Below are 12,599 nucleotides of genomic sequence, written 5' to 3' on the forward strand. Positions count from 1 at the left end.
GACAGATCTAAAAGCTTTGATTTTGATTTTAGAATCGAGAAGTTCTAAAGACCATATTTTGTGCGGCTTGTTTGAATGCACTCCAAGCAAAGGCTTTTAAAGTCCTCTTCAGAGTATGAAATGTACGAGCCCAAAAATTTCTAGTGTTCATTTTTTAAGATTGAGGGTTAAATGGTAGCAAGCATAAGTCAAGTTGAAGAAGGCTGTCAAACATTACATGTCTATCATCGGAGAAATCAGAGCAATGTATCAGAAAATGCTGTGTAGTTTCGATAGAGTTATTTCGACAGTTGCAAAAAGGAAATAAATAAAAAATTAACTGTGTCTGCAAAATTGTGTTTGAATTTATGTTCCCGAAGATGATTGAAGTTCGCAACATTTGATGTAAACTAAATCTTCATTAGCGTTTTTAAGGTAAGAAATTCAGTCTTAAACTCATCGAGGTAAAGCCTGATATCATTTGCTGCGGATTCCACAGAATCACGCATGAAACGACAAGAACACGAAATAAAAGGGGAGGGTATCTCCTTGTAGGATGCCAGCTAAGATGGGAAAAGCGGAGTTTCACCATCCGGAGTTTGAATAGTCGCTTAGGTGTCAATATAGGATTATCTAATGGCGCTTATGATTTTTGGAGGTACAAGCACAGAGGAATAAAACAATGATTCTCCATCATAAACATCATAAAGATAAACATTAGAACCCAGTCACATTCGCTTTCGCGAACACGTTTTTTTGTGGCCTTTTGTGGATAAATTCTTTTAGTTTTCTCAAAGGTAATAGATCAGCTACTCAAAATATTTCCTCAGAGAAAGAGTGTGGTACTTTCAGAATGGATGATCGTTATGAGATCATCATTGATGATGCTTGTGAATACACCATCTGCCACCCTCGAAAAAGTAGTATCTTTAAAACAAAGTATTGAAGATATTCTCAAGCTCTAATCCTGAAATTTATTTCGCCCTGATCGTGTGAAATTTCCAGTGTCTCGACAAACAGAATATATCGACATAACAGTTTTCGCGGAAAAAGCCTCTAGCACTTTTGGACAGTCCGCGCGCATTAATTTTAAACAGGTTCATGTACGAGCTAAGTCATCTCAGACCAGTTCTTAGACTTTAGTTCTTTTCTGTCTTTTTTAAAAACGAAATCTCCTACCTTTTACTTATATGTGACTTGGACTTTCCAATTCTTGAAATCAACTCTTGTTTCAAAAATTGAATCGATGTCAGCATTGTTGAAAGTAGAAAATCTTTACTTTTCATCGCCAAAGTGAAAATTCTCATTGTTGTAACCAAGTTCTACAGACCATATTTGGTTCATATATAGTTCATATAGAGCCATATTTACTGCCTTCCTCGTAGCTCTGGAAAGTAATAAAAAGATAATCAATGAAGAAATTCAACCGTATAAGGTCGTAAAAGAATGAAGTAAAAAAACTGAAAGAGATGGATTCAAAATTCTTTGAATTTGTTTAATACATTCTAGAACCGTCATTTTGTCTAATTAATGAACCCTTCTAATGTAATATACCTGTACCCTCCCTTTGCTTACCCCCTCCCTTTGCTTAGCCCCCTCTACTCTATTCAGATAGGGTTGCTAAAGTTTTTGAAGCCATGACTGATTGCATTTTGAAGTCATTCAACTTAAACGCGAATTCGATCCTTTATGGTTGATAAATGTCAGGTATATGCACCGATCAACCCTTGACAGCTTAACCCTATTCGGACTAGGGGGGGGGGCTCTTTCTGTTCGGAGGTCAAACTATTGGTAATAGCTCCTGAAATAATAGAGCTTTTGCCGTGAAATTTTCTGTAAATTCCTAACTTTTATTTTGCTTCAAAATAAAAAAAAATTGACACTTAAATATTTTCACACCTTGAGCATGATGACATTTCTTCGTAAGGTGTCACAAAAATTGACACTTTTCCAATACAAATTTATTTTTATTGTCAAATATATCGTTTAAACCGTAATTTATTGAATATTTAGGATCAAATAAGCATTTTAAACTCGGGCAACTTTTTTCTAAAGCCTTTGTTAGAATACAATAGCTATTTATAAGAACAAAGGAAATTTTAGGTTTTTGCTCACTTTGGGCATGATGAGTGACGTCATCAAAAAAATTTTTTGTCAAAAGTTACTTTACGTGACAAGGATCTTGTGTGCCAAATTTTATCCAAAAAAACCAACTAGATCAAAAGTTAAGGGGTGGTACAGGAAAAGCCCCCCCTAGTTCTGAACCGCCCCTAAAAGCCTAGTTTGAATAGTGTTAAGGAGATTGGTGATGAATCTAAAGGAAAATTTATTCTCGCCGCACGGAATTTTCAAGCTGCTTCCAAAAAAACTGATCACATTCCCGCTAAAACCTATGCTGCCATATAAGAGACCCTTTCCGGAGTCTCTGCGGTGTTCGATATTATCGTCGAAAAAGAAGTATTCTTGTGTTTTCCTTACCAGTCTCATAAAAAGCTTATTCGCTTAGGCTTAATCGGTGTATTGTTGGACATTGAAGTATAACATGATACCTGGAGGTTATTTCATTGCTGTCTCCTTCATCCATCTGTTGTGTGGTGTGCCAAAAAAATTTTACTGTACGGTCATCACAATGTTTTCTATTTTTTGTTTATGTACTTCATTTTTCACCTTTTTTCATTATACACTAAAATAAACAAAAAATGATTCATTTTGACTGTTCTAGCATGTTTTTACTTGGCTTGATGGATTCTTTTATAGTTATACCGGGCTATTTATGGGTTTGTATGATAGTGATCAAGCATGAAACTTAATTTGCTGAAAAGCTGGAGTGCGAATTAAGTCAATAACTTTGCGTGGTGAAAACTTTTTAACTATTTTTATGATCATAATTAGACACATTTTGCGTAATGACGAATTTAATTTGATCAATAATCCCCTCTGCAAGTAGAATAAAATGTTGACATCGACAAATAAGTGGAAAGTACTCATGTAGGCACGGAAAGGGTTAAAATATTGTTGGTACTTTTAAAATAGTCATAAGTTTTGGTACAGAAACTTTTGCTTACTTATTTTTTATATTTCATACTGAAATTTACGCTGAACTTTACGACAATATGAACAGGCGAAAGCCTCAGAAAGTCAGCCTTTGAATGAAAACCCAAAGGGGTCAATTTTTCACTCGACTACTGGAAAAGAGACGGGCAAGTGAATGTTTAAGATGGCTCTGAAATAGCACGAATCAATAAAAATAAAATAAAACTCTCAACATGTATTTCAATTTATAATACATTTGGACCACCCTTAGATTTATTTTTTCCCTTTTACAGACATGGGGGAACTCTCCTGAAAAGGTTACCTTCCCGGCTAAAATTTCAGATTTTACTTTCGATAAAAATCAACAACTGCCGAATGCCATATTTGGTAAATTGTTGCACAGGCAACAAAAAACATAGGCAAAGAAAAAATTTAATTAATACATATATTTATAGTTTTCATTTATCTGTATTTATTCATGTTTTATTGGTTTCGGGTTCCTTTTTCGGTAAAATATTGCATAACCTATTTCGAGGGATTTTCGATTAGATTGTCTGGTTTCGAATGCCATATTCGGTAAAATATTGCATAACCTATTTCGAGGGATTTTCGATTAGATTGTCTGGTTTCGAATGCCATATTCGGTAAAATATTGCATAACCTATTTCGAGGGATTTTCGATTGGATTGACTGGTTTCGAATGGCATATTCGGTAAAATATTGCATAACCTATTTCGAGGGATTTTCGATTAGATTGTCTGGTTTCGAATGCCATATTCGGTAAAATATTGCATAACCTATTTCGAGGGATTTTCGATTAGATTGTCTGGTTTCGAATGCCATATTCGGTAAAATATTGCATAACCTATTTCGAGGGATTTTCGATTGGATTGTCTGGTTTCGAATGCCATATTCGGTAAAATATTGCATAACCTATTTCGAGGGATTTTCGATTAGATTGTCTGGTTTCGAATGCCATATTCGGTTAAAATATTGCATAACCTATTTCGAGGGATTTTCGATTAGATTGTCTGGTTTCGAATGCCATATTCGGTAAAAATATTGCATAACCTATTTCGAGGGATTTTCGATTGGATTGACTGGTTTCGAATGCCATATTCGGTAAAATATTGCATAACCTATTTCGAGGGATTAGGAAACGAAATTATAAAGTGAATACTATTTATCAATTATCAAGCTTTTCGTTTTCAAAGTTTCGATTTGATTGTCTGGTTTCATAAGTTACATAAGTTAATTCTGTGGACTAATTGAGGGGGGGGGGGTAATTTTTATTTCTTAGATGTTACACATCTGAAAGACCACCCATATTGTTAAAAAATGTAATGTCTTTTAAAAATAGCACTTTACCTATAAAGTATGAGGGAGAGCGGTAGGCATTACGGGCTACCGGGGGGGGGGGGGGCACTTAGGCAAAATCGGGTACGGGGACGTGCCGCTGGTAAGGGTCCCTTTGTCAGGCTCTGAAGATATGACATGGTACAGGGTACAGATTACTAATTTTTAAGATGTGTTTCTGATAGGGTCGACTAATTTTTGACCATTTTCAGGGTGGAAATTAGAAACATTTCCAATTTTTCGTCTAATTTTATTCATTTTGGCGACTTTTCAGAGTGGAAATAGGAAATTTTTCGATCCTTCTTTCTGACAGGGTCCCAAATTTACCAAAAATTCATATCTGACAAGGTCCATTTTTCAAACTCCAGCGGCACGTCCACGTCGGCCATCAAGGTCATTGCCCTCCCCCCGGGCGGGCTACAGGCTTGACGGTGTGACGGTATTAGTCATGTTTGAAGAAAAAAGTGACGGTATTTGCCATGCGGTAACAAATTTTTGGAATTTTGGAATTTTTGTTGTGGGTGTTGACGGTAACCCAAAAAATGCATTGGAATTTGTTGTTGTAACCCCCCTTCCTTCAAAATGAAATTTCATATTCGATCAAAACAGTTATTTCTCCGAGCGTCTATCTAACGTTCATAAGGTATGAATAACGATAGATAGACATTAAAGCAAGGTGGTGTGTAAAAACCCCTTGCTAGATAAGATAACCCACCATTGCATAACAATCGAAGTTACATAAGAGCGTGTAGATTAATGGTGATTATACTCAGCGTGACATATAATCTCATTCACGGACATCACTTCGTGTGTGGTAAGTATCACAACACGATAACACACATCCAAATTCTCATCATCTCCTTTAAAACATAAATCCTTATTAAACACGGTTTTGAAAAGAAATCTTGTTTAATAAAGAAGACGTCAAATCTACTCTTTTTTCCTCCACGTGACGTAATATTGCGAATAGCGAAATGTTTAACTACACAACGACGAATGTAAGAGGCTTGTGTAAACTAACCAGTCAGTTATCTTCTTACTTCTTCACTTGAAAGCTTATTAAAACTCAACTTGGAGACTAAAGAGATCCCAAGTGTTGAAGAGTTTTTGCCGTTTCTTAAATTCAATTTGAAAAAGTAAACTAAAATAGTTAAAAAAACTAACACGAGATTATAAAATCAGTAATTAATATGTTCAGACCTGATGAAGATCTGCACTAGGCAGGCCGAAATATTGTTTAATTCAAATCGTATAAGGATGACCATAAAAATGTATCCAAGAAGATGACATCAGCGACATCAGACTTTCAGGATTCGGTAGCTTTATTTCGATAAGGAGGTATTGGATAGTTATTTATAGGAAAAGAATTATAACAATATAATTAATATAAATAAAATTGATGTATAAAAAATTTAGAAAAATTTATTTGAAAGTTTTATTCATGTACTCTCCATCTCAACAAATTTGTTTGGATAGAAACGAAGTCCTTCTAGCGAATCATCTCTACAAAGTTTTCCAGATTGCTCTGCTAGTAGTAACCTGTAAAAGATGAAAATGTTGAAAATGCTGATTTTGCAAACCTTAAAAACATTAAAGTCAGGATTTATTTAATATAGGAATTTTTTGCATTTTTCTATGCAGTTGCACAGTCAATTATCGACGGGAAATTACAATTTGTGTATGATTCAATCAAACTTCAACTGTACTACTAACCTTTCTCTAGCTAAGGTGAGAGCCATATTGAGTAATTGACTTAATTCTTCTGATGACAGTGAGCCTGCTTCTTCCACTTGTGAATATGTTTTCTGAATCATTTCTTCCTCAGAATGAGACACTGATTGAATGACAAGCACTCCACTGTCGAATTTCCTCAACCTATCAATGACAAAAACAATTGAATTGCACCAAAGGCATCCCAAAGCGGTTTGATGTCTAAAAAAGTTTTTCCAACCTACAGATTACCTTGTTTGCCCGTAATAAATTCAATCTACATGTAGATAGATGTGTTTAACATTTTTGGAATGTTGACAGGGTCAAAATAAAGAACTTTTTCCTTGCAAACCTAGTTTCGATAACTCGAAAAATTAGTTTGAACATGCTATCAACAATGAAGAAAAAAATGAAAGAAAAATTACATTTGATAGGTTGCTATAATCACGTTATTTCCGTAAAGATCAATAGAATAAAGCGACGTTTTTTCATTCACCAACAATTTTTCAATGGACTCTTCCAGAAAGTTTTTGTGCATGGGGTGGATATGGATGGTGGATATATTTCCAAAAAATGTTATATCCCCCCCCCTATATTCAATTTTTTTTTGTAAGAGCCCAATGGCACACACGTTTTTTGATTGTTTGAATTGTACCATAGGTGCATTTTCTCTCTCATTTGGCGCGTTTTTAGAGAGTGCAATTAATCGTTTATTTATCTAAAAAGTGCAAGTTCTTATTACACTCTTCAAATGCTTACAAAAATTAAATCAAAACACATAAATTCGTATTTCAATTCATCGAGCTTTACAACCGAAAGTTTTTTCGAGAAAAAAATTAATTACAATTTGACGTAGATTTTTCAGAATGAAAAATGGTTGAATATCGCGTGACTAGAAAACTCGTACAGTTCGAAAAATTCTTCATTTGTCTGGGATATAGATATGAATCGATTTACACCAGTTTTAATTTAATGGCCGACATCATAAAATGATTGATAATTGATTCAACGTGTGAATTGGATTACAGAATTCCGAATCAATTTTGATTTTTTTTATTCAAAAGCCGAGAAGAGAACTCAGTCCATATAAGAAGATCGACGTCAAAACTATAGTACGATTTGGTAATGGAACCTTTTTTTGTACTTTGAACTTTGAAATAAAGTCGCCGAAAAAAATCCTAATTGGATAAACGAAATGATTACCGGACAGGAAGGTTCATCTTTTCCAATATTTGAGCGGCTTGGAAAACATCATCTGGCGAAATGAGCTAAAAGAATACATCGGTAGAGATGTCAAATAAGAAACTTGAAAATATTATCCTAAAATAGGTATACTCTGGTATACTGGACTTTCTAGGTATTCTTATACTTAAGGCTTACAAACTTTCGCGAGGACGAAAAATCGCGAAATTCACGACATTTACTTTCACAAACTTAACGGAAAAATATTTTTCGCAAGCGTAAACTTTCGCGAATCAAGACGTAAGATTGAGAATTTTCACATGAAAAAATGGCTTAGAGGGACAAATAGTTCTTGGATTGGCTTGAAACATTTTTCCTTTGACTTATTAGTCTTTTAACAGGCTAAAAAGTGCCATAAAAGTTACATTTTATTCAAAGTTTGAAGTTTACAGATTTTCTATTTTGTCAAGAATCTTTCGCGAGCATAAACTTTCGCGAATGGCCCTACCTAGAATTTTCAAAGACAATTACTTTCGCGAAAAGGGCCAAAATTCGCGAAAATCGTAGAAAATCGCGAAAGTCTCTGCTCGCGAAAGTTTGTACCCCTAAAGTAATATTTGGGGAAGTTAATTCCAATAGGTCTATTGGTAGTTGAGAATATAACCTGGACGGCACTCAACGCTGTTCAAACGTTCGCCTATTGTTATAAATGTTATATGCATACCTCCATTCCTCTGGCACGGTTGAAGCGACAATAAACATCAGTTAAAGTGATAAAACCTCCTTCTTTCTAAAAACAAAACAAAGAAAATTGAAGTCAATTCCTGAAGTAGAAAAGTACAAAAATACGATCCTATGATTGTGTCTCAAACTGTTCTGACAAATTTGATTTATTCACTAATGGGCCTTGCTTTTGTAAAAACTAATTTTGCTAAATTCTCCAAAATGAGTACTTTAGGTTTCTGAAAATATTTTTTTTCGATCGTGTAGATGAATGTAGAGATGTAAATGTAGAGATTGTCGAGACAATAATACAGACCTCAATAAAGCCACTAAGAAAAGTAGAAAGTTGTTTTGCAAGTTCTTCATGATATCTGGCTCCTGAGCCGTGTGTTTCTCTACAAGAAAGAAGAAGAAAACTTCAGAATTAGTGAACCATGAAAAACCGAGTAAGAGAACATTGTATATGAACAGGACAAGAAGGACGTTTTTCCAGAAGTTTCGAATCCAAATTATTAGTTTAGTTTGGCTCACATGAAAAAACCTTAGGTTAAAGGCGTCAGGTTGAGGAGATTGTTGAATTAGAGGGGAGTGTTTTGAAAGATTGGTCACTACAAGATCATATCGAAAAGATTTCAAACAAATAAAAAAAGAGACATTCAGAGATGGCTGAATGACACGGTAATGTTTTTTTCAAGGTCAAACGAAAAAGATTTCGAATATTAAAGTTAAATTAAGTTAGATAAATACCTTGTAACAGGGTTTTCGATTCCCATACTTAACAAATAGGATTTGAATGCCACTGTCTACAAAACAGGAAGTTGAACCATGTCACAAAATTAAAATAATCGAATCAAAGAATTATAAAACCCTACCCCATATTCTTAATATAGTAAGAAAGTGCAAATCTACAACTTCGAGGTCAAACAAGTATTTATGAAACCACAGAGGTGGTTTCAAGTCTGTGGCACGAGAAAATTTAACCTGAGAAATGATTTTTTACCTAAAATGCATAAAAATCTACAAATGATGCTAAACCCTCATTTCACCACCTACAATCTTTCTCTCTAACACCTTATCAGGAGATATAAAGATGTGGAGTAGAAAAAGATTTCCAAAGGACCTACTTCATCGTCGGTGATTGAAACTTGTTTATCTTTCAGTTTGGATGAAAACTTTTCAGCAAGTACCACCATGTCTTTAGCCTAAAACGTTTAAGCATGTAATCTTTTCTGAAATCACATTAAAGCAACCGTTTGGCACTCGGGCAGCACTCGGGCAGCACTAGGGGCAGCTGAGGAGCTTTACACACGCCAATTTTTGGAATTCGTCTTTTATAAAGGTAGGCATAGGCTGGCTTCAATGTAATGAATTTCTAAATCATTTTTTCACTGATTTTTGCCGATTTTGGATAAAGCTTTGATTGTAATGCTTTGAGATTTTGCGTTTGTTAGTTAAAAAAATTGACGTGCTTAGCGCACTTTTAAGACACGAGAACATGCGGAGAAGACAATAAAAGGTGAGAGTTCCTTTTTACCTTTTCTATGAGGGCATCCAGGTCTTTGAAAGCTTGGTTGATACTTTGATCAGTTTGCTCATACTTTTCTTGCATTTTGCGTTCAATGCCACCAATACCTACATGACGTGGTGCCAGCTTTCAAGAGAAAAATGTTTACAGTGGTTAATGATTAATATCAATAATTCCCATACAACAGAGAGAGGAGTTGTAGACGAGTATCTTTTTCTAGCCTATTCGTGAAAAGTAATTATTTTAAGATGAGTACATTTTTAGGGTTGGGCGGCAAGTAGGCGGCCAGATCGGAAAGTCGGCCTGTTTGTCATTCCCTATAGAATTTGAACTAATTAACGTGCACATAAATTTGAGGTCATTCTTTTGTTTTTGAACGGATTCTATTGATGAAGTATTTAGAGCAGGAGGGGAAGGTGTAGTAAGGGATATTTCTTTTTATATGGATATATAGGTATTTAACTGCTTTAAAAAAGCCAGTTATTTTTTTGTTTCAAGGATGGAAAGACCACCCAAGAACAAGAAGATTAATCATTCCAACCATGTAAGGGGATGGGAGGATCAAAATAATCACCTCTGCTGTTTTCTTTGACTGGTTTGATGCTGCTTTCAGAATTTCCCATTCCTTTGCTGCTATCACTTGGTTCAACTCCTTTGTAAACTATACAGTGAAAGAAATATCATACAAAAAGTTTAATTGAATTACTTGTTAGACCACCCACCTGTTGCTCACTTAGTGTACCGAATATTTATTTAAATTGGGCTCTTCCAGAAAAAAATTCGTTCATGGGGGGGGGGGGTTGAGGATATATATTATTTTTTCAATGATCTACCCCTGAACATTTTGAATTTTCACCCCATGGAATCGGCAGTTTTTCAGGATTTTTTCGATACCCCTGGAAAATATATCTTCCACCCTCTATGAACGGTTTTTTTTCTTCTGGAAGACCAATCAAGCTATTTGGAATTACATTACATAATGAACTTAATTTATTATCATTACAACACGATATTTTATTCTGTTTTATTAAAAGAAAAAAGCGAGTGATTTCATTTAGCAGATAATTCTTTCTATTTCGAGAAATTATTTCGGTTTTGATGGGCCTTTCAATTCAATTTTATCAAAATTTGAAATGAATAACATTAATTTGTTAATGTTATAAAAAAATCAATAGGCCAAGTATATGGAATCACACGACGAATTACATAAGTAAAAGAATAAATTATTTCGAAAGAGGTTGCAATAAAAAAATACCTCGAATGCCAAACTATTGTCTCGTATCTCTTCAACGAACTTTTTATTAGTAAATCATTTAAGTGTTCTGCTGTGTATCCAATAAAAGAATAACCGGCAGATATTGCTGGCCTTTCAGTAGATTTGGTGATATATTGATTTTCTTCCAATTCACACCATTTTTAGTCATTTATTATACTTTAAAATTGATTGACAAGTCAAATGTGATTGACAGCGCTAGCAATGAAATTGATTGACAAGTTCAGGAATTGAATTGATTTGAGGTACTATGAGGCACTTAAATTTCTTTCTCTAGCCTATTGATAAGTATAGGATTGGAGATTTCCATGTCGAGCTTTACCTGTTCCTGGCCGCCTACTCGAAAAGAGAACCGAACCACATTATGTGAGCTTGATCTTTTAGGTCCTGATGGTTTGTCCTTTGGAGCTGCTTCTAAGTGGATTGAAGTTTTTGCACTAAAGGTGAAACCAGAGCAATTATGAAAGACATAATCACACAAATCACAAATCACACAAAATCCTTTAAGACGAAATTTGAAATACGTTTTCTAGCCTACTTAGATCATAATTAAAAGATCATCAAGTTTCCAAAACAATTTGAGACTTAAGTAAAGGCCAATAATCTCTTCAGTAAGGTAAAAAAGCTCTAGAGTAAGCAGTTTCTATGTTTTACCTTTTAAACATGCTGCCTAATTCTGATGTTATCTTCTTCACCAAATCCAGCTCTAATGCAATTTTCCTATCCTAAGTTAAAGAAAAACAAATAGAATTATCAGCTATCCTTTATCTAAACCTTAGTTTGTGTTATTAATTTAATACAAAAGGCTTCTTCTGTGGCTGTCCCAACCAAGAATTACAGATAAATTCAAATTTAACAATATCCAGCTCCAAAATCTAAAATGAAATGATACATTACTAAGTGAGCCTTACCTTTTGGGCTTCATCACTCCAAATTATCCTCAAATTGGTTAAGGTCAATAAACCACTATCAAACGTCGTCTACAAATAGAAAAAAAAGTAAAATCTAACAGTTCTTGAAAAAAATGTAAGATCCAACAGGCAAAATGATGAAGATAGGTAAAGTTAGATAAATATAAAGAAACACTGCAACTGAGTTTATGAAGGTAAAATCTTCTTCAGAAAAAAAGGCATTGCAAACTTTCCTCCCTCCACTCCGTCACACTAAAGATAATTCCTGGAAACTTTTGAAAAACTATAAAGGTGTTTACAGTAAATTTATATAAATAAGATTGAAATAGTAGATTTTTTATAGAATTAGGATGCCGTTGGTGATATGATTTAATGTTGTTATCAATGGAAATAGAAAAAAAACAAACTTAAATTTTGAGTTAGCATCCATGTAGTTCTTACGCAGTGGTTATAACAAAGTGTCAGGGGGTATGTACCACCATATGGACAAGGGATTTGGTTCAGCTGCTCAAAAGTTAAGAAGGAAATCTGAAAATAAACTTCTTTTCTAACCTTATCATCTCCGTCATACAGCCGTACATTCTTTGTATTGTGAACTTGTCTTTCATTGCCACCATTCAGGTTACCATCATACCAATAAAATCTATCCATTGTTTATTATTTTTTATTCTTTAAACATAGAAAGACATCTCATTATTTTACCTTTTGATCATTTTCCTACTTTTTCTTATAAGTAATGTAATGGAGCAATTTGATTGGCCTAAAAGCCCCACCCTATTTCCACTGTTGTTGCTATATTACAACCAAGAATGCTAAAATGCCTGAATAGATGAACTGTGACCCACGCTTGCAGTTTATCTGTCATAGAAAAGCATAAAGATACTGAAAAATATTACATAGTTTGAGG

At 34.3% G+C, this 12,599-nt stretch overlaps 1 protein-coding gene across 1 annotated transcript; it reads right to left on the reverse strand.

Moving 5' to 3' along the window:
* Positions 1-5,464: 5,464 nt before the first annotated feature.
* Positions 5,465-12,361, reverse strand: LOC136824609 (vacuolar protein-sorting-associated protein 36-like). Its single transcript, XM_067080602.1, has 13 exons — positions 12,245-12,361; positions 11,693-11,761; positions 11,436-11,506; positions 11,104-11,218; positions 10,083-10,169; positions 9,518-9,634; positions 9,108-9,185; positions 8,731-8,786; positions 8,300-8,378; positions 7,985-8,050; positions 7,282-7,346; positions 6,082-6,243; positions 5,465-5,907 (listed from the first exon to the last, which is right to left on the reverse strand). Exons 1-13 carry the CDS (start codon positions 12,341-12,343, stop codon positions 5,808-5,810), a joined length of 1,164 nt encoding a protein of 387 aa, XP_066936703.1. The 5' UTR covers positions 12,344-12,361; the 3' UTR covers positions 5,465-5,807.
* Positions 12,362-12,599: the final 238 nt, after the last annotated feature.

Source organism: Clytia hemisphaerica, unplaced genomic scaffold, assembly GCF_902728285.1.
Source record: "Clytia hemisphaerica strain Z4C2 unplaced genomic scaffold, Clytia hemisphaerica genome assembly, whole genome shotgun sequence".
NCBI classification, from domain to species: domain Eukaryota; kingdom Metazoa; phylum Cnidaria; class Hydrozoa; order Leptothecata; family Clytiidae; genus Clytia; species Clytia hemisphaerica.